This window comes from Marmota marmota, unplaced genomic scaffold, assembly GCF_001458135.2.
Source record: "Marmota marmota marmota unplaced genomic scaffold, marMar, whole genome shotgun sequence".
NCBI lineage: Eukaryota > Metazoa > Chordata > Mammalia > Rodentia > Sciuridae > Marmota > Marmota marmota.
In genome coordinates this window covers 30548029-30572942 of record NW_025999949.1, presented here as the reverse complement: position 1 = coordinate 30572942, position 24914 = coordinate 30548029, and the positions used below count along the sequence as shown (strand labels likewise).

At 47.2% G+C, this 24914-nt stretch overlaps 1 protein-coding gene across 8 annotated transcripts in view; it reads left to right on the top strand.

Annotated features, from left to right (window-relative positions):
- Zfat (zinc finger and AT-hook domain containing) overlaps positions 1–24914 on the top strand; it is a 179049-nt gene that overhangs the window by 130001 nt on the left and 24134 nt on the right. For all 8 annotated transcript variants that reach the window (XR_007347257.1, XM_048802174.1, XM_015486509.2 and 5 more), the window contains 4 exons: positions 2627–2765; positions 15165–15283; positions 20756–20882; positions 21359–21489. Coding sequence is in view for 7 of the 8 variants with exons in the window: in XM_048802174.1 (XP_048658131.1) it covers positions 2627–2765; positions 15165–15283; positions 20756–20882; positions 21359–21489 (516 nt within the window). In the remaining variant the exon portion in view is untranslated. Of the gene's footprint in view, positions 1–2626; positions 2766–15164; positions 15284–20755; positions 20883–21358; positions 21490–24914 lie in introns of those variants that run through there.

Below are 24914 nucleotides of genomic sequence, written 5' to 3'. Positions count from 1 at the left end.
TGGTCTACCTAGTCTCCTCATTCTGCCAGGGAGCTGAGTAAGGGGTTGAGACTCTTCTGAGTTTGCTTTGCTACAGGAAAGGGGAAATTGGCTGTGGGTCTGAAGTTAGGTTCACGGGACCTGCTCTTGTTCTTATTCTGTTCTTATTCTTATGGCCCCTCTCTTCCTGCTCCTGTTGCCCCCTGACTGCCTGGGTTGGCAGTGTAACATTTTTAGTTTTCTTTCTTTTTGATTTCTGTGTAAATGCTAACATTCCAAAAATAATAACTTCATAATACTTGCTTATTTAGAGATGAAAGCACTTTAAAATAGTTGAGCTTTTATTTTAACTTTGCACTAATCATATATTGGAATTTTAGACCTTTTGTTCTCAGTTGATAAATGAGAAAGCCTGAGTAATTTTGCCTTTGTGCCAGGTCCTTATATTTAACAAACTCTTGTGAGCCAAACCAACAGCACTCTTACATGAAAGACTGAAAGAAAGCAAGAGCTTAACCTGTGCAGAACTGCACAAAACGACCCACGTCCTGAGTTTGGCCTTGATGTCACACATTCCCTGGGGACATCTCAAACCAGGGTGGGCCACTGGATTAACCACTTTGTGTATTTCTCTTGGAGAAGGACCCTTGTTTGGGGTGACTTGTTATCTTTATAGTCACACTTTCTCTGTCCTGCAGTGATAGAGGGGAAGGATAGAGTCTGGAGAGGTTCCCAGAAGACTGGAAGTTTCAAAATGGCTGAGTATAGAAGGAAGGAAAGACTAAGGTGACTGTCAGGCTTCTGTCTTTATATGATTAGCTGGTTTTGTAGAGGGAGTCCTCAAATTGTTTATTTGAGGGACCTACAAAACATCCCTCTAGAGAGGCCTGGAAAGCAGTTGAACCTCCTATCTGCAGTTCTAGAGAGACACTGGCTACTCGAGTTCAGGAGAGTCACCCTGGACATGCAGGTTCAACATTCAGCAACACAGAAACCATCCTGGGACCCAGGGCAGAGCAAGGAGAGCAGCCCAAGGACAGCACCTTGGAGAGGGCCAGTCTTCGCCATCAGGCCTGGAAAGCAGATCTTGTCAATAAACCCAGAACATGCAGAGGGCAGCTGGGGAACCTGGCCACTGCGGTGCCCTGTGTTGCACTGGGAGGGGCAGCTAGCTGTGGTGATGAGGGGCCATGACGTCTGATGGGAACTTCTGGAGCTGCTTGCCCAGGAGAACCTGGGGCCTGGCAAGGGAGCCAGGCGTGAAGGCCCCCGGTGGAAGCTGCTCTTCAGGAGGCAGAGGGTGGGTGGGGTGGAAAGAGGGTGAAGACTTTGGAAGCTCTCCTTTCATGTTCCTCACCCCACCTTCCTCCTCAGCCTGTCTCTCAATGGGAAGACTCAGCACATTTGTAGACTTGAGAGGAAGAAACCATTGAGAGAGGCTGCTGAGAGCCCCAGGGGAGAAAGGGTATCCCCTGCTCCATGTACTCCCCATTCGGGGTAGGAGTGGCAAAAATGTCGATGAGTCAGATGGTCAGGGATTTAATGTAGTCTTAAAAGACTCAGTGGTATGTCAGCTCCCAGATGCTCAAGAGTTCTGATAAAATAGCAAAAAAAAAAAAGTTGACGTGGCATCTTAGATGTCCGCTTACAGTAACATTGAGTCCTCACCACAGCTGCACAAGGAGCTGTCACCACCCACATTTCCCTGATGAGAAGACCAGTGCTCAGAAAGGCTCTATGACTTGTCCAAGGTTCCATGTGCTCAATGGTCTGGTTGAACCCCCCAGTGTTGGGGCCATAGTTGGCTGCCCTGTAGTTTTTCAATCCTGCTGGGCAGCGTGGCTGCCATTGCTGGTGTCTGCAATGCAAAAATGAGCATTCCTATAGCAGTTATCAGAACAGCACAGCACATGGCTCAGGAGGACACTTTGGTATCCTCCTGACCACGGGTAGAGCACGGGATGCCATAGTGATCAGATGCTTATCCATCACTGAGTTCATGGCCGCGTCCTTGGGCTCCCAAGAGGCCTGAGTGTTCTAGAGAGTCACACTGGCTACTCGAGTTCACCTCCTCTCTTCATGATTCCCTAAAAACAGTGAGCAGGAGGGCAGACAAGGCTGTGGATTCGTGTGCGTCCTTATCCTGAAAGTACCTCATCTCACCCAGCTTGGGTTGGAAGTAGGTTTTACTAGATGGAATTACCCAGTGACTACTGCGTACACAGATTCTTGCAGGTAAATACCATGGACAGAGGAAGTCGTTTAGCTGAAGAAGCACAGATGTCAGGAAATTAATTGTAATGAAACCTGCTTTTAATGACATTCACTTAAAAGAATGATCAGTTGCTTTTTTTCTTCTTAAACAAGAACTGTAGATTCTGGGTAGACCAAAAAGGAAAGGAAATGAAGTAACGAGAGCACACTTCTTTAGGAAAGACGACTCCATCTTGGGAGCACTTCATCCTGGTTGCCTGGTGGTTCCCACAGAGGCAGGACTCGGCATTCCTGGGATCAGCACTTTCCCCAGGGCTTGTCACAGGGTTTTGGGTGCCAGATGCTTACCAGTGGGCCAAGGGAGATGTCACTGGGGAAGCTGTGCTCCTCTGCTTCCCTTGAGGCTCACTTTTCTGCACCCCCTTTCCCGCAGCCTTTCCGCTGTGCACACTGCCATTACTCCTGCAACATCTCTGGTTCGCTGAAGCGGCACTACAACAGGAAGCACCCCAACGAAGAGTACGCCAATGCGGGCAGCGGGGAGCTGGCAGCAGAAGCACTCATCCAGCAAGGTAAGCCAGGGGCCAGCCCCAGTACTCGGGTCCTCCCAGGCCCAGACCCAGAAGAGCGGCTGGCACCTGCGGTTCAGTCTGCTCCATGAATGCGAGCTTGGTCTCTCCTTCATCCTTCTTGTTCTGTCTTCTTCCTCATTGTTAAATAACAGTTGTTATCTAACAGTTGTTATTTAACAATGAGGAAGCAACTGTTGCCTGGTAGGGATAGAATAGCCTTAAGAGGATCTAAACTGACAGCAGGAAAAATTTACCCACACACTGCCCCAGCCCCCAGCAGTGTTGAGCCATCATGGGTTCCCTCTACGCCATCTAGACATGAAGTTTGCAGAGAGGAAAGTTCATGATTTTTTTTTTTTACTCAACATTGATTGACAGGACATTTTTTTTTCCCTTTGATTTACTGTCTTCCTGACTGTAATTTTTAAGGGCTTTTTGCAATACAACATTGAATGCCAGGTATTTTGTAGTAATGGTTCTTCTGAACATTGTGGGGTTTCTAGATTTTCTATTTTCTTTTTGCAGTTATAACTATTGCTATTGTAGTAGATGAACTTTTTTGCATTATCTAAAAATATTGGATACACAGATTACTTATTCATCCTGAAAAGGAAAAAACATTTTAGAACATTTAAACTAATAAAAATTGAAGAAAACTTTTAATAGTATTGAAAAGTTTTACTATTTTTTGGTGTTTTGTTGCATCTTTAAATAAATAATCTTGTATTCTCACTTAGGAGGTGTAGGCTCATTTGCTGTTACTACATGGAGAAATGTTGTCACATTTATATCTGCACTTCAGTGATTCAGCTAAAATGATGGCAGCATTCTTTGAACCAGTTGCTGCTCTTTCCCAAGTCTTGTGACGATTTGAAGCTGAGGACAGTTTTAGAAATCTGTCCCTGGTGAACAGCGATGGGGACTATGGGCCCTGCTGCAGCTGGGCATGCACAGCGTTTTCTGAGTCTGTGTGCAGCTCTGCCTGCTGTAACAGCCACAAGATGCTTCTTAATGTGAAACAAGTGAATTGCCAGCATCCTTCAGCACTAGCAGTGACAGAGCTGGTGTTTGGAAATAGATGAGCAGCTTAGAGATCTCAGGATGGTTGCAGAGCCATCCATCGGGGTGACAAACCGCATGTGCCTTTGTTTTCTGCAGTGGCAGTTTTATGGAGAAATGCAGAGGCCCTGGCTCAAATCTGATTCTTCTTTGGCTGAGCCGCCTGGGCCAGTTACCTAACCTCCTGTTCGCAGGCCATTCCTCTATAGACAGGATCTCGGAGCAGCCGTTTGTGGCAATATGGAGGAATCCCGGTGGAAGAACACTCAAGCATTGGTGTGCGATATGGTTTCATTCTTAGCTTTGTGTTTTGTTTTGTTTTTTCCCCTGAAGATACGTGGGACTGTGGAGCCACTGCTATTTTTCAGGGCCTTGGGGATGCTAGGAATCTAACCTAGGATGTGTCACATGTGGGGCAAGTGCCCCCTGCTAAGCTTCACCCGGCCCCCCCCCCCCCACATTACATTACTTTTGAGGACCATTCTCATGTCCAGGAATCATGGAGGGGAAGATGGACTGGCTTAGAGTCACTGTAAATGTCTGGAATGGAGGGCTAGACCTTTGTTTTTATCCTTCACACTCGTGGATTGGATTGACAGGAAATAGACGTTTGTTGTGGCTGGTGGGACAACATGTGGATCTGATTGATGAAACTGTCATTGCTCTGTGCTTCCAAACTTTCATCACTGCCTTGTAAAACATGTGCTGAGGCTGAACTCTTTCATGCCCTAAAGTTTCTGTTACTAAGATTCTCTGTAATCAGTTGGCATTTCAAGGCGGGTTTGGGTTTTATATTTAATGTTTGTTTTCTTTCATGAACATCTCCTTCCCCCACGTCTTCCTGGGGTATGTTGGAGGAGACACCCAATTTCTCCTGACTCTGCCATTGCGCTTCAGCTAGAAAGCAATCTCTGAAATCAGCTGGTGGAGTGTGAACACGCTTTAGCTATCTAAGAAGCACAAAGCTCACGCTGTTCTTTTATCAGGAAGAGGGAAAAAGAATGGAGGGAGAGTGTGAATCTGGATTAAATTGTTTGGAAATACAAAATTGTTTGGTACTATCAGAATTTTTCATCCCTTTTTGATTAATTTCAAGTAATTCTCCCCGTTTCCACTTGGTTTTGTCTTCTTATGCTCACTCCCCACAAAACATCTTTAGGAGGCTTTATAGTTTCTTTAAAATAGATAGATACAAAGGAAGATATCTTAGAATAATATAATAAAATCTTCTCACAAAATGAAGTTAGAGACTACTGAAACTAACGTCATGGATTCCTTTTCTGCCACCCGTGTATAAATGGTGTCACACTGTGACATGTGCAGAGCCACTGATTGCCAGAGAAGGCTGTCCTGCCCTCCACACCACAGGGATTCTGGGAAGGGTGCCAGCACACCATGCTTTTATGAAAGTAGGAAAAAGGATCTGAGTTCTTCCCAGAATAGATGTTTCTGTTCTGTGTAAGTTTCTGAGAAGCAACCACAGTCTTCCACAGAGCTTGGGTGGGTTTCAGTGCACTCCTGAAGCTCGCCGGGAATGGTGCTGCTCGGGCATCCACCAGCGGTGTGCTGGTAGACGTCTCCCAGGGAGGGGAGGTATGTAGCGTTGTCAGTCACTGTGGCGTAAATACTCCCAGAGGCCAGTGCTAAGCTCCAGCTTGGAAGTTGGGGAGGTGTATGTGCATTTGGCTTTTGAGCTGTTTTGAGGCAGCTCCAGGATTCCTTGGATCCTGAGGGAACAGGGGTGACATTGCCACGTCCCTGTCAGCTGGGCTTCTCCTCAGAACTCTGGTACTTTTTGGTCAGTAGACTTGTCCTAAGTGTGTTACTCAGCTTCTACTATATGTGCAGCTGATATTTTGAAAGCGGATTCCTCTCAGCCCTCACTTGTTCATTAATATGGATTTGAGGCTCTCTCCCACAGAAACGCATACTTCGTTCTGTGTTGCTCCGATAGTCCTGCCCCTTTCCTCTCCTTGAAACATGACTCATTAAGCTACTCAGGAACTGGTCTGTAAATCACAGGCGGCAAGATGAGCAAGGTGCTTTGGTGCCAAGCTTTAGGAGGCTTCAGCTCCCTCCAGTGCACATGGCGGGATGAAGGTGGAGCCAGAGGCCAAAGAACACTCTCAAGTCCCTCTAGATTATGGAATGAGCCCAGAGGAAGGACTCAGACCTGGAGGGGTCTCTGCTCATGAGGCACTTAGACAGGTACTCACCTTATGACCTCATTTTTCCTCGGCAGAGGAAAGCTAATATTTACCTTAACAGTAGTTGCAAGGATTTGATCTCATTCGCTAAGATTTCCAGGCAGTGTCCAGCATGTAGTAAATGCTTGATAATGGCTCACATTTGCTGTTATGTTTATCCATGTATTTCTTTGGGCACGTATCTCTGGAACTCCTAAAGCATGTCCAGAACTATGCTAGCCACTGGAATCTGTTGTCAAACGAGGCAATTCTATGGTAATATTTGTGTTGTTGCTGCCTAGGTTGGGCATGGGGTGTGAGGCAGTTGCTTTTGAGGCTAGGGGATCTGATGGTATAGCAGAAAGCACATCCTGCTTCTGCTGTGCCCAGGATGCATATAGGAGGAACATCAGCTGCTTCTCTCAAGTGGCTGTGCCTTCTCTGGGTCCCCAGTTGCAGAGGCATTGAGGTGAGGGTATGTAATTGAGATAGAAGAAGCAAAGAGATGAGGCATGTCAAGGAGAAGGCTTAGTTGAAAATTTTGTTATTTTGAACTATTATATGAGAAGAATATAAAGACATGTACATGTGAACCTGGAATGTATCTGCATATCTTTTTCACACCAGGTTCAGGAAAACAGCATATCTAAAAACTCAAAACTCATGAATTAGACCTTCAGACACTATTATTTTAAAATTATATTTATTAGGGCCCAGATTCAACACATTATTGGTAGATGCTTCCAGTAATGTGATGTTTTACCTTGCTGTTGTCATTATCATACCTGCTGATTTATCCTGTGCAGTGGCCTTGTGAGGTTGGCATGGGCATTCCTGTTTTAAATGAGGAAATGGAGAGAGGGCAAAGGCTGACCGCAGGCCACGAAGTAAGGAAGTAGCCAAGCCACACCTAGTGGTCTTGCCTAGCAGTGTGCTTTCCATGCACACATCGTGAGAAATCTGTAAGTCTAAGCTTGTTGAGGGGTGAGCAGAAGACGGAGGCAGAGGAAAAGGCGCAGTCCTATTCTAGGGTGTGCTGGGTTGCACCTGCTGTTGGGCCACGTGTCAGTGACTAAAGGGTCACACAGGGCTGCTGCTTATTTTCTGTGTCTTTGTACCTAGACTGGGTGCTAATTTGACCCAAGGATGATCGTGGGTCCTGTCTCTTTCTAGCCCTTCCCCCTGGTTACCCAGAGGGTCTCAGATCCCAGGATTTTGAGGAGTGTGGGCGGAGGACATGGGGAAGGCCCTGTTTATCAGGTCTTCCTCCCCGGGGTTGGCAACATGGGGCTGGCCTTGGACAAGATGTGTTGCTTTTCCTCTGCTGTACTTTTCCTCTTATCCTGGAAAGATGGGACTGAGGTCTCATACAGGATTCAGATGTCACCGAGTCCCGTGGCAGATGTGGTCTAGCACTATGTCATGTCATTGGGAACCCCTGTGTGGTAAACTTACAGGTGATTTCCTCTTGATTCCTACCCCTGGCACGTTTTCTCATTCTGAACTGGGATTCTGGCTGGACTGTAGGGCAGGTACCGAGTTCAGAGATGACAGGAGGTGAGGATGTCAACAAAGACCACGTCTCTGAACTAGTTATTCTCTATCCAGTTTCCTTTGATAGTTAATCTGCTTTTGCTCCGGTGATCCTTTAACACCTGTATTAGTTTCCTATGGCTGCTGTAACAAATGACTTTTTAAAACAGCACAGATATTTTATTTTGCAGTTCTGAAAGCAAAATATGCAGTGAGTCTTCCAAACTAAAGTCAAGGTGCCAACAAGCCTGTATTCTTTCTCTGGACTCTAGAAAGCCGTTTTCTTGCCCTTTCCAGCTTCTAGAGGGGGCCACGTTCCTTGACTTGGGCCCCCTCCTCCATCCTCACAGCCACGAATGGCCAGGGAGTCTTTCTCTTGTGGCATCACCATGGCCTTCTCTTCTGCCTTCTGTTGTAATGATCCTTGTGCTTTCAGTAGGAAAGCTTGATGGTCCTCGGGGCGCGTCACTGAATCACATTTGCGTGGCCCCTTTGCCATGTGAGGCAGCATGTTCACAGGCTCCAAGGATGCCAGTGTTCTGCCTGCTGTGCCTTCTTTAAGGAATGAGCTTGAATGTTTTCACCCTCTTGGAGGAGAACACTCAGACCCCAGGGTTGAAGGAAGTCACCTGGGTCACATGAGCTGTGCTAGATGCAGGTCTTCTGTCCACCTGCCCATTGCTCCATGCCATTCTGAGACTTATATTATTGAATATGAAGTTGAATTTCCCATAATGTTAAGCTCTACAAAGAAGTGCAAATATTTTAATGTCTGAAACTCCTCTGGAATTATTACATTGAAATTTGTGAACAAAGGGCCAAGAATGCCAGGACTGGACTCAAATTCCTCCTGAAATTCTGTGCTTTTGCCTTGTTGGTCATTCATGTGAGGAAATTGTGATTTGGGGGTTGCAGTTCTTATGGTGTGCTCTTAATGTCAATGCTGCGAGTCAATCCACCATGTCTTCTGCTGACCTTTACTGTGCATTGTTAAGGATTTAACAAATTGAAATAGAAATTAATTTCTTCCAGCTTTGATGTCAATTAACTAGCATAGTTATACCTTCAGTCTAGATTACGCATTTTCATTTGTTTTTCTTTAATTAAAGTCACTATGGCAAAGGTTGAAGTTTTAATTAGTGTGGGGGCATTATCATACTAAGTTTAATTTAAACATAATATGAGGATGTTTTTCTCCGTAAATTAGTTTCCATTAAAGAGTACCCTAGAAGGAATCTTTAATTTTATTTTGAAGCCCACGTTTAACCCTAAGTATTTGCTCTTGGCCGTGGCTGTACATTAGGTTTTCCAAGAAGCCAGGTAAGTCTAGCCAAAGGCAGCAGTGGAGGTCCTTGCACCTTGGAGGCTCTTCAAAGATGATTTTTAGGAAGAGATGTCATTTTAAGTGATTAATAGGTGATAACAATGAAGACTATAAACTAAGTTTGATTATCTTCTGGTCAAGAAAGAACAAGCTCATTTGACATATGATCTTGTCAAAAAAAGAGTACAGTGTGTTGCAGTTCAGAAAATAAGCAAATCCATTGAGCTGCCTTTCTGTAGAATATTCTGGAAGTTAAGAATTCACTTTCTGCTGTGGTCTTTTTGTGATGGTAGGAGCCACCCCACACTGCCCTCTGGTCTCTGTGTACCTGCTTTGCTCTTTTGCACATCCCTAGGTCAGAGATGGCAAAGCAATGAGTGTGGGAGGGACACACTCCTGGCCTCTGGGTTCACTTGCAGTTATGCAGATGACTGTGAGACCACCCACCATCTCAGATGAGGAACCCCCCCGGTATAGGACAGTGCCTGCATCCATTCCACTGACAAGGGGGGGGACAACACATTATAAGTGCCCCTGGAAGATAATTAAATTGTGTGGTGTGCTGTGGGTGGTGGTGCACATTCATGGTCCCAGTGACTTGGCAAGCTGAGGCAGGAGGATTGCAAGTTCTAGGCCTGTGTAATGAAACCCTAATCTCAGAATTAAAAATTAAAAAATAAGATGCTGGGGATGTAGCTCAGTGGTAGGACCCCTGGGTTTAGTCCCCAGTGCCAAAAATGGGGAGAGAAAGTGTGCTACATCCCCATGAGCTTATCTGTTTCTTATATAATTTGTCCAGACAGCCTCACTGTGAGGACACACTCAGTGCTCAGCCCGGCTCTTTGCATTCAGGTCACAAAGGTGTTGGGAAAAGGGGACACTTTCTGACATCCTTTCATACCCATCGGGGGTTAAGGCTTTAGGACTGCAAACAGGCTGAAGAAGCAGTACAGGAGTTTGCATCAGGAAGGTGCCTGGAGGAGAATGGGGGCTCACAGGAGTTCACAAAGAAGTTGTTTTGGTTGGCAAGTGTGGTCAACATTGTCATGTAATGCAGTCACACTGGCCCAGCACAGCCTGGGGTTCAGGATGTGAGCCCTAGAGGTAGACAGACTTAGGTCCAGTTCTTGATTTTTGCAGTATAACCTCAGAAATGTTACCTTGCCACCCCGAGTCTCTGTGTGGAATAGGAAATCCTGGCCATTGGTGGGCTCTTGGGAAGCAAGCCCAACTGTGCAAGGTGTCCGAGAAGCAGGTGGTATGTGTCACTGCTGTTGGTGGTGGTGCTGGTGGTGCTGGGAGTAAAACACAGTGCTCACGGGAGTGACCAGTGAGGGAGCTGGGCCTCTGGACATAGGCACAGCAGGAGGGTGGGTACAGGAGCCTGCTTGCTATGGCAACCTCAGCAGCCAGACGTTTAGGGGAGATCATTCTCAGTTTTAGTTCTGACCTGTGTATTGTAGGATGTTGAGCCTATCAGATACCAGCAGCACCCCTTGGTTGTGTAACAATAGACATTTCTCCAGAAATTACCAAAAGTCCCTTCTAGGAGGGAATCACTCTGGGCAAGAACCACTAGCCTTGCTATTGGAGAGGAAGGGAAGTGATGGCTTCGTATCATTTCCTGGTTTACATTTATACTCAGTAATTTTTTTTGGATAGGGTTAGTATTCTCTCATGGAATACAATTTAAAGGATTCAGATGAATGAGTAGTGAAAAGTAGCCCTCCTCCCTCAGCCTCTCTCCCTGTTTCCATCTCAGAAGAAGCCATGATGCCCTTCCTTGGAGATGGAGACTCTTCGTAACATCCTGGCTATGATGGTTTAGATCTAGGTGTCCCCCCAAAGCTCATGTGTGAGACAATGCAAGAAAGTTCAGAGTGAAATGATAGGGTTATGCGAGTCTAGCTGAATTAGAGCACGGATCCCCTGATAGGGATTAACTGGTGGTAACTGTAGGCTGGTGCAGTGCGACTGGATGGGGTGGGTCACTGGGGGCATGCCTTTGGGGGTCTGTATCTTATCCTTCGTGAGAGGAGGAGTCTGTCTCTCTCTGCTTCCTGGTACCATGTCCTGAGCTGGTTTCCTTCACCACACCCATCTGCCATGATGTTCAGCCTCCCTCTGGCCCACAGCAGCAGAGGCATTGTTTATGGACTGAGACCTCTGAACTTGAGCTCCAAGATAAACTTTCCTCCCCTAAAATTGGCCCTGTGAGGTCTTTTAGTCACAGCAGTGAAAAAGCTGACTAAGACACTGGCTCTGCAGCAGGCTGCACCTAGGCAGCAGAGTGGGCTTTTTGGTCCAACTCCTCTCCCCATAAGACTGGGCATACTTATTGGCTGAGGAGAAAGATGAAGTCAGAGCAAAGGGACAAAATAGAGGAGAGTTGGGGGACTCTTGGATAAAGAGGATTTGAGGAGACCTGGAGTCAGTGAGTCAGCACCCATTAATTGAGGACCTACAGTTGCTAGGTGCTGGGGCTTGAGTAGCAAGGTTGCTGGGCCAAGTTCCTGTCCCATCAAGGGTGTCATCAACAAGGGAAGATAGACAATGAAATGTGCAGGAAATATAAGTAATACAGCATCTCACTGATCACTGTGATGACTGATCCACAGTAGGAAACCCCTTAGGGCTTGGGTGTCTCTGTGAGTGGGGTGTCCCTTGGGCAGGAGTGTCTGGGAAGGCCTTTCTGAAGGGGCGAGTCTGGAGACCCTAATGGGGAATGAGATCAAATGCAGATCTTGCAGGATGAGCTTCCAAGACAGGGAGGCTCAGGAGGGAATGAGCTGGGATGGTGTAAAAGACCAAGGAAGGAGAGGGCAGATGTGAGATCAGAGGGAGGCTGTGGGGGTGCTCGGGACAGGAAAAGGCAGGATTGTACTCCAGGTGTATCGGGAAACCATGGGAGGGCTTCACACCTGTGCAACATGTGATTTAGTTTGTCTTTTCAAAGACCATTCAGCATGCTAGGTAGTGAGCAGACCAAGAGTAGAGGACCAAGAGGCTACCAGGAGATGGGTGAGGAGCCAGTTGCCCCCATCTATGCAAAAGACCCTAGAGGCTTAGACCAGGAGATGCTGGGAGCACACTACTCTGTTGAGCCTGGTGAGGGAGGGTGCCTGGGCCACTTCTGAAGCCGCAGCTCAGTGCAGAAGGCTGGGCTGGAACTAAAGCAGGGTCGTCATCAGCTCACGAATAACATGCACAGAGTGACAACTCCCTAAGGAATCAGCAGGCCCCGGGGGCACCCTGTTTAGAGGGGGCAAGAGAGGACCCTGGAGAAGAAGATCTGGGCCCCCAGCCAAGGGGTAAGCAGGATGCCCAGCCACTGAGACAGGCAAACGAGGCAGGTATGGGTCCCAGAGCCCGAGAAACACTCCCCTAAGAGATGCTCATTTTAGGGGCTACCTCTAGGGAGGCCGCAAACTTGAGGAGATTTTCTAAAATTTCTGTAACTGTGTTTACGCATTCACGTTCAGACTAACTGTAGTTTAACTACAGTGTGTTATGTAACAGGTTCTCTTTTATGTTAGTACATTCTATTGATAGTGTGGTGGTACTTCTGTTTTTCACAGTTTTCATTTCAGAATAATAAGGGAGAATGTAGCCATAGGTTATGAAAAGGGCCTCAAGTCCAGTGGAGCTGTACCAGGGCTGTGCCAGGGACACAGGGTAGAGGCTGGTCTCTGAAGGGAGGGAACCTCATCACTCCTGGCTCCTGCCCAGGCTGATGTGAGGTTCTCACCTGATGTTCTCACCGTGAAGTAGAAGGCAGTAACTTAGAGCGTGTCGGGAATGAGGTGGTTGAGAATTGGTCACATTCCTGGGTAAGTGGAGGTGAACTAGAGAAATCCCGAAGTTGGAAACATGATAGTCAAAATGAGTATGTTTTTATGATTTGCCCCAGCATCCTGGGAACCCAGCAAGGAAGGCCATGGTTGGGTTGATTCTGGATGGTGGATTTGCCGTGCCGGTTCAGTAGGAAGAGAAGCTGGTGGAAAGCCAGGGCCCTGGGCAGGAGGCTGTATGGAGAGGAAGCAGAGGGAGTAGGGATGGACTAGGGGGACACGGGAGGTGGTGCAGACTCCATATCCTGTGGAAGGTGAGGAAGAGGGTAAGTGAGATGGCAGCAGCAAACAATGGACAGGATTTGGACTAAACAATAATGTTCTATCGATGTTAAATGTCCTGATTTCTGCTAGCTGCACTAGTTCATCCACAAGAAAGTCTTGTTCTAAGGAAATACATATTGAATTATTTACAGGACAGATAATAGCAACTGAGTCTTAATGGTGGGACAGTTTATTTAGACTAATCCTCACAATGAAAAAACAATTTAAAAATACAAGAAAACAATTTAAAAATACAAGAGAACATTTAAAACATTTAAAAATCTTAAAAGCCTGAAAAGCTATCAAGATAGTGTGCAATTAATGAGCCAAACTTAACAGGAAAACAGAACCCAGAGTAGCTGGGCCCTGGACCTTCCCCTGTGAGGGATAGTCTATTCTGATACTCTAGCAGAGTGTCACTTGTTCTGATGGCCTCACTGGGGGAAGGGGTGAAAAGGAATACTCGCGGAGCACACAAGCTGGAGACCTCCAGGGCTGTCCTCAGTAGGGGTGAACCAGAGGTATCCCCCCACCCCACCCCACCGTGCAGGCGTGCACATGCCCACACACTTGCTCTCAGGCATACACACACCCCTGAAACCTGGACTCCCATTTCCGGGAGGGCATGGGAACCTCAGGTGATGAACTTGACTTACTTCAAGTGGTTCTAAAAGTGATAGTGCGCGAAAGAACCCAGGAGAAGCAGATAGATAGCGTCCCTGGACAAAGGCTTTTGCATTTCAGGCCTAAATGCATTTCTGAAGGGTTTCCAAGAATAATAACCAATACATAGTAAAAGATAAATCAGCTTAAAATGAAAGAGATCATCCTGAGTGAGAGTAGGAGCAAACAAGACACAGACCCAGGCTTCAGATGGAAGTGTAAGCATGTGTAGCTGTGTCCAGGGGAGGAGGAAGAGGAGCAGTTATCCAGAATGCAGCCCAGAGATGATAGAGGTGACCACAAAGAGACATGGAAGGTAGGGAGAAGACCCAGTAAGTTTATCTGGAGCTTGAGAAAGAGAAGAGGCGAATAATGAGGCCAGGGTGATATCCAGACGGAAAGGGAGCAGGTGAGACGGCATGGCCCTGGCCTGGCCTCTTTCCTATCTGGGGCCCCTGAGCATGAACAGCTCCCCCTAGAGGGGACCCAGCAGAGCGCATGCAGATGGAGGGAGAAGAAGCAGGTCCTCCCTGCTGGGGTCATTGCCTGAGAGCTCTGAGATCCCAGGACACATGGCATGGTAATGATGGCCAGGAGAAGGTGCTGGGTCCCAGTGGAGAATAAAGGGCAGAAGAGGATGAGGGCTGACCACTGGGGAGTGAGCAGCTGGAACCCAGGGGCACTGTGGCAAGGCGCCCAGCCCCAGGTGTGCCCAGGCCCACCCAGCCCCTGGTGGAAGCCCTGCAATGGCAGCAGGCGTCACTGGCTGGTAGAGTTGGGCTGATCTCAGGACTGCAGTTTGTGTCAGAAAGCCCAACTGCTCAAAGGGATCTTTGTTCAGTCTCCAATTTGGTTGCTGTTTGTAACAGAAATTTAGAAAGACAGTCTTTTGTGTAACTCCAATTTTTTTTTTTGACCTCAAGTTTTATGTTCTCCTAATTAAAGCATCCAAACACTTCCTGGAATATGTGCAAAATTCAATCATTTCAATAAATAGTGACATTTCAGAATGTGACCAGCTTTTTAATTGGTTCCTTGCTGGGAGATTCTTGTGAGAATTTGTACCAATGACTTAGTTTCTGGTGTGAATGAGACTGAGGATCTGACTCCTGGTCTTACGTGTTTGGTTCAGAGGAGATGGACAGCAGCAGTCACTACCCTTGTGTTTTTGTCCCCTAAATTATTTGTCATTTGCAAATGAAAACATGAAAGAATGATTTTGGCCATTTATCCATTCAGCCAAGGGAATTATGTTACTCATTTTATTTCTTTCTGGCATCTAAAATATCAAGCACATGTTAGGGTCTCTGCACATGTTTATTCAGTAAATGAGAAAAGTACATTAAATTTTAATTTTTTACCCTGAAAAACACATACACACTGTTGCTGTTGTGATCCAAAGCTCAGGTGAACTTGGATGGAATGTAAATGCTGGAGACATGTATTGAGGCAGGTGGGCAGGAGAGGAGCCTGACATTCCTGTATGTTATGAACACCTTCTACCTGTCTGTGCTTACAGGTGGTTTGAAATGCCCCGTGTGCAGCTTTGTGTATGGCACCAAATGGGAGTTCAACAGGCACTTGAAGAACAAACACGGCTTGAAGGTGGTGGAAATTGATGGAGACCCCAAGTGGGAGGTAACTTTTTAAAGTATGGTCCTGATTTTGACATTTCTAAACCAAATGACAGGCTGGGTATAACTGGGCACAGACACCAATCCTCAGGGCGTTGAGATTGCTCGTTGGGAAATTTCTGAAACCTTTTATAATTGTGTCTTGGGGTACAGCTGTGTAGGATCTAGGTCATGTGTACATTCTTCTTCTGGGTTGAAGTTAGACTCTTCTGTGAATATCTGCAATGACATTTCTAATTCTTTTGTTCACAAATCCAGAGTTTCAGATGTTGCATCTGAGAGAAGGGAAGGCAGGGAGCATGTACCATCCTCACTGAAAGAGTTGCAGAGGCCCCATTTCCTGATCAGACCTTCTCTCCCTCCCTGGGGGCTGGTGCTCCTTCCTGCTGCCTTCATTTTTTCCTCTTCAGAGTTGGAGCAGTCACCTGGCCCTCTTTTCAAATACCAGGTATCACTTCCGTGGACACAGGCAGGGTTTCTCAGACTCAGCACTGTTGACGTTTGATTTGGGTGAGTCTTCCTTGTGGAAGGCTGTCCTGGGGCTTACAGGATGTTTGGCTGCATTATGGGACTCTTCCCACTAGTTAGCAGTAGCATCGCCCCCTCCCCAGGGCATCTGTTGAGGAAACCAAGAATGTCCGAGGCGTAGCAGTGCTCGTGTTCCCTGGCACTCAGGATCACCCCAGGAAACAGAGGGGCCATGGCAGTGCATCCAGTGCTCACTTGAGGGGTCACAGTCCAAACACAGGTTCAGTAAAAATACTGTACAAAACCACCTCCAGCCTCTGTGTATAGTGGACATAAAACATAAATGACTTTCACGTTTAGACTTGGGTCTCAACCCCGAGATGTCTCATTTTATATAGAGATGAAGATGCGCATGTATTCCAAAATCCCGAAAGTGTGAACTTGGAAGCACTTTTGTTCCCAAGCATTTCAGGTAAGGGATGATAACTGGTGTGTGCCATGGTTAGTATGCAGCCTTACATTTCTCAGGCTTTCATGCTGAGAGGGCCTAGAATCAGTGATACCTGAGCAGTGAGCACACCAGGGACCAGGTCTTGGTTTCTTTTTCTTTTCTTGGTACTGGGGATTGAACCCAGGGCAGCTTTAACCCTGACCTACATCCCCAGCCCTTTTAAATATTTATTTTGAGACAAGATCTCATCAATTTGCTGAGTGCCTCAATAAGTTGCGGAGGGTGGCCTAAAATTTCTTATCCTCCTGCCTCAGCTTCCCAAGTTGCTGGCGTTACAGGAATGCACCCCCACTCCCAGCGCAGGTCTTAGTGTCTAGTAGCATTCTCTGATAAGGAACATAGTTCCTTAGAAAAGTGGTTGATCACTGGGCTGAGGCAGAGAATATATAAGAGGATTCTGGAGCATATGTGGTACTAGAAATGTGCTCCAGACAGACAGTGATCGAAACAAAACAGAAAAGGAAAGGATGAAAAGGGGATGTATGTCAGAAGGAAACGGGAGGCAACCAGAAAGAGTTCTCAGTGGCCAAAGCTGAAAATTGAGTAACAAAATCAATACTGACCGCGTTGGATTATAACCCAAAGAATGAAGTATTCATGAGTCTGCACTGATATAAACAGGTGATTAAACAAATAAATGGAGGAGAAGGGACTATGCATACTCGTAGAGGATTCTGGTTAATAAATGTAGACAGATTGGGGGAAATAGAAAAACAGCTCAGGAGTGATGCTGTGGACAAGTTCCCTCTGAGATTGCTGAAACCACCGGGCAGGTGTGTAAGGGAAATAGGATGTTTGCATAACCTCAAGAATTCTCCACCCAAATACTTATTAATTGCAAAGGGAAAGGAAGTTCCTTTAGAGTGGAGCCTGTGGATAGACCTTACACAAGGGATGGAGGCTGGCATCATCAGTAGTAAAATGTACTGACACTGGTACCAACTGGTTGATGTCACAAGAAGGGAGCTTTACAGAATTTTTCAATCTCAGACTGTAAGAACCATCAGTCATGCCCACATCCTCTGAGTGATCACACACTAGGCCTGGAGTCCTCAGAATTGTCAAGATCATGAGTGACCAGGGAAGCTGTCACCTCCTGGAGGAGACTAAGGGATGTGGCGATTGAATTCCTGTGGGATGGGCTGCCAGCGTGGCTCTGCGGTGGAGCGCTGGCCTGGTATGTGCACGGCCCTGGTACCACCCCCACACGTGGGGTCCGGGGAGAGAACACGAGGAAGATCCGGTGGAGTCAGGTAGAGCCTGCCTGGCGGCACAGCACCAGGGTCCCTTTCTCAGTTTTGACAATGGTGCGGTGACCAGGAAAGACGTTACCATTAGAAGAGGCTGGCAGAGGGCATGCAGGAGCCCTCTGCGGTCCTGTCTTTGCACCTCCTGTTTAAGTCCACAGTTACTGCAAAATAAAGTAGTTATAGAGAATAAAGAGGTGGGCATTGTGCATTGGGAAGGGGGAAGGAGAGGGAAGGACAGGGGAGGGCTGCCTCTCCAGCACCCTGGGGTGTGTGTCTCACTCTGACATCATGGATATATGCTACATAGGAATAAACATTAAACTACAAAAAAGAAAGTCCTAAACATCGAGAGAAGAGGAAATGAATGATTCTAGCTATTCCTCAAGTTGGTGGCATAACAACAGACAGGAACTGTTTTGAGAGCCTTTAAAACAGTAATTGGATTGTACCTTCCTTAGGGGACATAACCTAAAGGCAAAAAGAATTGCACTCTTTTCCTTTACTTCCTGTTGGTGGTGGTAGGGGTGATACTGTTATTCTAAAGCTGTTAGTACTTAGTAAACACAGTGGAATACATAAAATACGTTTCATTTCATAAGCTTATAGTGCTGTTTGGGAAAAACAGCTCAAGAATCAGCCCTTTATTTTGAAAGTTGGTAATAAAAGCCAGGAATAAGCAATTGGCCAACCTTTCAAAAAAGAAAAACCTACCAGTGTGAGCATAACTAAAGATTTGGTAGGGGGAAGTTTTTCCTGTAGAAAATTACAATTTTGCAACCTTGTAATGATGCTGTGGGTCCAGCAGGGAGTGTCAGTTACTGCCAGTACTACACACGAGAGCCACGCAATGCACGTGTCCCACAGAGGGCGTGCGGTGCCACCCTGAAGCACTCGTGCCAGGAGGGGATTCTGCTCTGATCGTGCCTCAGCATCATACTCCCAGCTGGTGGCAACTAGGGACAGAGGTTCAGGTTGACTGTCCAGGGTGATGTGCTCGGCCGGTCAGGCTATTGGACCTGTGAGGCACTGCCTGCTTGCTTCAACAAACAGTCCCCAGAGGGAAGGCCAGCAAGGAGGAGCACATGTGGGGTTTTAAAGTCCTTTGAGATGGACAGTCACTTCTCAGGAATGACTTTCACTCAGGTTTGGTTTGAACCAGCAGTTAAAGCAGTAAGATAATTGGGGAAATTTGAATGTTACCTAGACACTAATAATATTCAGGGCTTATTGCTGAGTTTTTGAGGGTGACAGTGGAATCAAACTTACGTTTTGGAAAAGTTTTAGCTTTCAGATACATTCTAAAATATTTATAGAAGAAAAGATGATTCCTGGATTCACTTCAAAATAATCCAAGGGCAGGGCATGAAGTGTGTGTGGGGAAACCCTGCCTGCCATGAGTTGATGACTGTCAGACTGGGTGACGGGTACATGGAGGTTGATTGCACTCATCTCTCTGCTTTTGAGTATGTTGGCATTTTTTTATAATTTTTAAATTAAGTATGAGCTTCTGAGTGACAGACTTTGAGTCCTGCCTCTATCTTCTGCAAACTGCTTGACCTCGAGCTGTTGTTGAACCTGTGGCCTTGGTCCTCATCTGAACAGTAGGCTAATAATGCCTGAGAGGCTTAGTGGGTTGGAGAAGGCTGTGTAAAGTGCTGGGCTCTGCCTCTGGCCCGCGGAAGCCCTGAGTACTGCTGGTGAGGCTGATGTCCTCTGTGGGGACACGGTTAATCCCCTGGCGTTTCAGAGTCATGCTGCAAGGATTTGCTTTCTTGGACTAAAGAGATGTGAGGCTTGGTTGTGATGTAAAGCTTGTTCCATCCTGGTCACTAGTCACTGGTCAATGCATGCAGCAGGCCTCCCTTCCAGCAGTTTCCACCTTAAGCAGAGCAAAAGCAGTTGACACAAAGCCCTACCCTTGACCCCACAAGTGAGACAGTCGAGCAGCCAATAGGCTGGGCCCTGTGGTCTCCAGGGGACTAACATGTTCCTATTCTAGGAGTTTGGGCTCTCTGGCTCTCAGGAATGCCTTACAAAGGCAGGTACAGGATTCTGTCTTGAAATTATTCAAGTGAACTATATTTGGAAAAAAATCCTAGTTTTTTAGAAGGTCAAATTTTTATAAATAAATTTCTAAAATGTCTTTTTTTCTTTCATTAAAATTATATTTTTCTCTTGAAAAACAAAAAACAAAAAGCGCTGTACTAAAATGCAGTCCCCAGAATGAGGTGGCATTCCATGAGGTGGCAGGCTCAGGCAGGCCTGGGTCCAGTGTTAGCTAAGACATGGCTCAGTGGCTCCTAAGGGAAATGCCTTTCTTTTTGTTGATTTCTGCATTCATCAGGTATTTATTGGGAGTCTCTTGTGTCAGCCTGGAAAAACCTGAATGGAGCTGGCCAGCTGGCTGTGAAAGGACAGGTGCCTGGACTGCCGGCCTCCGTCAGCTCCCAACGAGAGCTTATAGAGCGTGACTGTGGCTCCTCTAAGCCTCCTCGGAGGTCTTCCTTTTTCTCCTTCATTGCTGACAGTCCTGCCTCCTGCCTCATAGCTCTGCTCCCATGCCCAGCCCGACCTGAAGGAGACCATTGCTTTTATCCAGCTCTGTGAGAATTCTCCCCACTTCTCCCCTGCTGTCCCTCTCTGTACCTGTGATCCTCCTTCCCCATCACAAGTGCTGACCTAGCACGGATGGCTGTCTTGTAGTGAGTTTTGTTTATCGTACCTTCACATAGCTAACGGAATGGCGTGAACAGCTGGGATGCACTGGATTTCCCACACGCTGGCACCCAGGCTCTGCATGTCATGTACTTACCCGTCCCCCCCCCCTTTCTTCTCCTCCTCCCTACTGTTGGCTGCTCAGTTGCCTCTCTTAGCCCCATGGCCTGAGATCCCGTGTTAGGGGCAGATTCGTCGTGGCACTGATACCAGTGGGAGGAGATGGGGAAGCCACTGGTAGTGCATGTGCAAGAATAATAAGCATGCAGTTCTCTGACTGTGAGCAGCATCCTCTGCTCTTCCTCCTGCAAGAAGGAGGAATAAGAAGCTTCCACCAGAGCTGGTTTTAAAATCTTGGTACTTGCAAAGAGAAGGTTTCTCTTTGGGGATTATTTATTGGAGCAACTGATTTCTCAGGAAAGCTAGGTAAATGAGATGTTGCCAGTGTTGCTTTGTCTCAGTACATTGTCTTAAAGCCCCTGGGGGTTGGTCAGCCTGTTAGAAGACCACTTAGGTTTTGTTTTTATTTTAGCCAGCAACAGAAACATCTGAGGAGCCCTCCACCCAGTATCTCCACATCACAGAGGCCGAAGAAGATGTTCAAGGGACGCAGGCAGCTGTGGCTGCACTCCAGGACCTGAGATACACCTCTGAGAATGGTGAGGGCAAGTCTGTAGACACCTAGAGTGGGCCTGGATGAGTGAACTGTGAGTGAATGGTGTTCATCCATGGACCCACCTCGAAAACCATGGCCTGGCCTTGAGAGTGCAGGGGTAGTCTGGCGCAAGGCCTCTGGCCCTGGAAAGGTTGCAGAACAGAGCCCCAGTGGCAGAGGCAAGTCTCTCAAGGCTGTTTTTTTCTTTTTTGGTGACTCAGTGACAGGTCTGTGAAATGGGGATAGAAGCACAATGCTGTCTCTTCATAGTTGCTCGAGGTTTGCAAGGTTTCTAGAGAGATTGCTTAGTAAGCTATAAAGTACCGTACAAATTATTTCTCTTGTCAAAATGAGCGATTATGCAGAACCTGTGTATCCTTTGGAAGAGGCCCGGTGAAGCACCCAGAGGGGAGGGTCCAGTTTTGCCGTGGGTGCCCTTCATAGGCCCTGATGGTCTTCTGTGTGCTTCTTCCTCCTAAGGTGACCGGCTTGACCCCACGGCCGTGAACATCCTGCAGCAGATCATCGAGCTGGGCAGCGAGACGCACGACGCCACCGCCGTTGCCTCCGTGGTTGCCATGGCACCTGGGACAGTGACCGTGGTGAAGCAGGTAAGGGCCCCCTCTGGGAAACCCCTGCTCCCTGTGTCACTGCACGTCCTCTGTCCTCTTATGTGGCCTGGGCATTGACTTGACTGGGGGTAGCTTGGGACAGAACTGGTCTAAGCTGGCGCATCTTCTCCTACTTTGATGATCGCGGGATTGCATCTTCAGTAGGTCTCTCTAGGGGCAGGGCTCAGGGGAGAGGCACAGTATATTTCAGAACACTCTGGGAACGCTTCATTTGTTTCATTTCAAAGCATTTCAGAATGAAAAGGAGCATGATGTGGACGTGTGGCTGCATCTGTGGTGAAAAGCAAAGCCCTCTTTGCTTGAGGCCTCAGCAGACAGTGGGCCAGTGGGAAGTTTGGGATCAGCCACAGAGGCCCGGCAGATTTCCCCACAGACTGCCCTTTTTAAATAGTAAGCATCACCTGTTCAGGTCCACACAGGCTAGGAGAAGAGCCATCAGCTTCCGAAGAAAGGTCACACCGATTGGCTCAGCGCCTCCTGTCCTGAGTTGGACTTCCCGTCAGCACGGGGCACCCTTCCACCTATTCACACTTGTCTGTCCGTCTGCTGTCTCCTGCTTCACTTCATAAATGACTTAAGCTGGCTTACACAAGTACTTTCAAGACAGAAACACAAATGACAAACATCAGAACCAGGGAAATATATAATTTAGAATCAAAGTTCCAGTTCATGGTGGAGTTGGAAGTGCAGAGCATGGAGTTTTGTACAGCTCACGGTGCTTCCTTGGAGTCACTGGGAAGTGTTTACTAGGTGCCTGTTTCAGGTGGTATTCTGGTTGCTGGGGCTTCCGGTGGAAGCAGTGCCACCTTGGTGGTTACTCACTGGCAGGGAACAGGACAAACTCATGAATGAACCAGCAGGCCATAAAGGGTGGCCAAGGCAAACCAGCAAGTGGAGAGAGGCAGGAAAGGGAGGGTGGGATGGAGGTGAGGGACAGGGGCTCTTCTATGGAGGGTCGTGGGGGTAACCTGCAAGAGGTGTGGGCTACCTGAGCTATCCAAACTTGACTGTAAATTTGGTTGTGAATTTTACAACTGAAAACAAGGAAACATGAAACAGTCAACAGAGGGAAGGGGCAAGCTTGGCCTTGACAGGTAGGGATGATTGTTACTGTGGCTCTCATGTGTACCCAAGGCTGTGTCCTGGCGACCTGCCTTTGGTGAGTCCCCAGTGAGCCTCCCAGTATGGTCTTCATGACTTCCCTAAGTGTGCCCAGGGCATGGCTCAAAGCATGACATTCACTCCAAGTAACTCTCCGGACAATCAGAACATTCTGGCTCAACTCTGGAGTTCTTGGTCCATAGAGCAGACTTAGTTCTCCAGAGCAATGTTTGGATTGTGTGTCCTGCATACCTCCTCCAGGGCGGTATTTCCCTCAAGAAGGTCCTGGAGGGAAGTTGAACAGTAGGCAGCTGAGTGCTTCAGCCTGCTGTGACCTGGTGTTCTGCACTAGCTGAAAGCAGGCCATGTCCTTCCGGGCTCTGGCTTTTCAGCTTTCATTGGCATGTACTGGGTTGCAGTCCCAGATTGTCTTGTAAGTCTCTTCTGGAGCTTGGCATTTGCATCTTGGCATGTAGAGTGCTGAGCTAGACTTGGTGTTTCAGGAAGGTCTGATTGGGTCCTCCCATCCAGAGTGTCAGGAGGACTTTGCGTGTTTCTGACAGGCCAGATGCTTTTGAGAATGTGGGAAGGTGCTACTGATAGTGATTTGTGTCTTCTTTCTAAGAACAGGATTGATTTACTGCTACTCAGGGGAATGATTTATTGAGCACCGGCGACGGTGCAGTGATACATGAGGTCGCCATGTAGGATACAGCGTAGATGTGCTTCCAGGCATTAGACAGACAGCTCAGCAAGCATCCGCTACAACCAGTGTAAACAAGGAAAAGGTGTGTGCAGGAGGAGAAAGCAGCCATCCTGGAGAGCCTTCTCTTCCGTGAGCTCGGGGCAGTGTGACACTGGAGAACTGTGGGGAGGAGCTGCCTACGGCAGTGTGTTTGTAGGAGGTCATGTCCGCCTGGCCCAGCCCGGCTTACAGTGGCTGTTGGTACACAGCAGGTGGGAAGGTGGATGGATGGACTGATGGGGCAGGTGGACATTAAACACCCATGCCCCTAGCAGAGGCGTTTGAAAGGCTGTTGCCTCTCCCAGGTGAAAGAATTCCCCTGAATGCATTTGTTCCATCATATAAATTGAAGGATAGATGAGTTGGTCTCAGTTCTTTTCTTCAGTTGAACTCTGATTTAGGACTTTCTTAGATGGGAAGTCATATCTGCCTAATGAGTGTCCTGAGCCACTCTCCTCCTGTGCGTGCTGGGCAGAATGGTGCCCTCCTCTCTCTGCCCCTTGGTGAGCATGGCCTNGGTTTAAAAAAAAAAAAAAAAAAAAAAAAAACAGCAAAACAGACACCTCATCCTAAAGCATGTGGTGCAGTATTGAAACCTGAACAGAGGTTTGGATGCACTGTTGTGGAGCAGATTGAAAGAGCTTTCTAAAATTCCCTGCTTTATATGCATCTTCTGTTAGGCCAAAGAAGAACTGTTGGTTCTTTATGTTCAAAAGTGTCCAGATTTCCTTCTCATATGCACAAAGCACTATATATACTGTTCATAATTTTCTTTTCCCCATGATCTACTTTTTCATTTGTTGTTTTTAGATATACAGGGCAGTTGGTGTATTTAGACACACTATACATACATAGAGTGCAACCCACTCCAACTTGGATCCCATTCTTGTGGTCGTACGTGACGTGGAGTCACACTGGTCTCAAATTCATATGTGAGCAGAGCAAAGTTATGTCCCATTCATTTCACTGTCTTATTCCATCCCCCTCCCTTTCCTTCATTCCCCTTTGTCTAATCCAACCCTACCACCCCTTACCCTTTACTATGTGTTAGCATCCACATATCAGAGAGGACATTCAGCCTTTGGTTTTTAGGGACTGGCTTAATTTTGCTTAGCATGATATTCTCCATCTCCATCCATTTACCAGCAAATGCCATAATTTCATTCTTCTTTATGGCAGAGTAATATTCCATTGTATATTTTCATTCATCTGTTGAAGGGCACCTAGGCTGGCTCCATAGCTTACCTATTGTGAACTGACCTGCTATAAACATTGATAAGGCTGTGTCACTGTCCAGTAATATTAATATCACCATTCATCATTGGTAATTCAAAGTGATTAACGTCATGTATTTGAGGTTAGGGCTTAGCAGCACTCAGAAGGAAGAACCCTGGCCATTGCCAGGGAAGAAAATGAGGGCAGGCCTGTGGGGAGGCTGAGTATGGGGCAGTGGGGGCTAAGGGGAGTCTTTTGTTTCTGCTTCCTCTTACTTCTTGAAGAGACATGGACGAGATGGAGCCCATGGTTGGACCATCTGAGTCCTCACTGGACGCAGAAG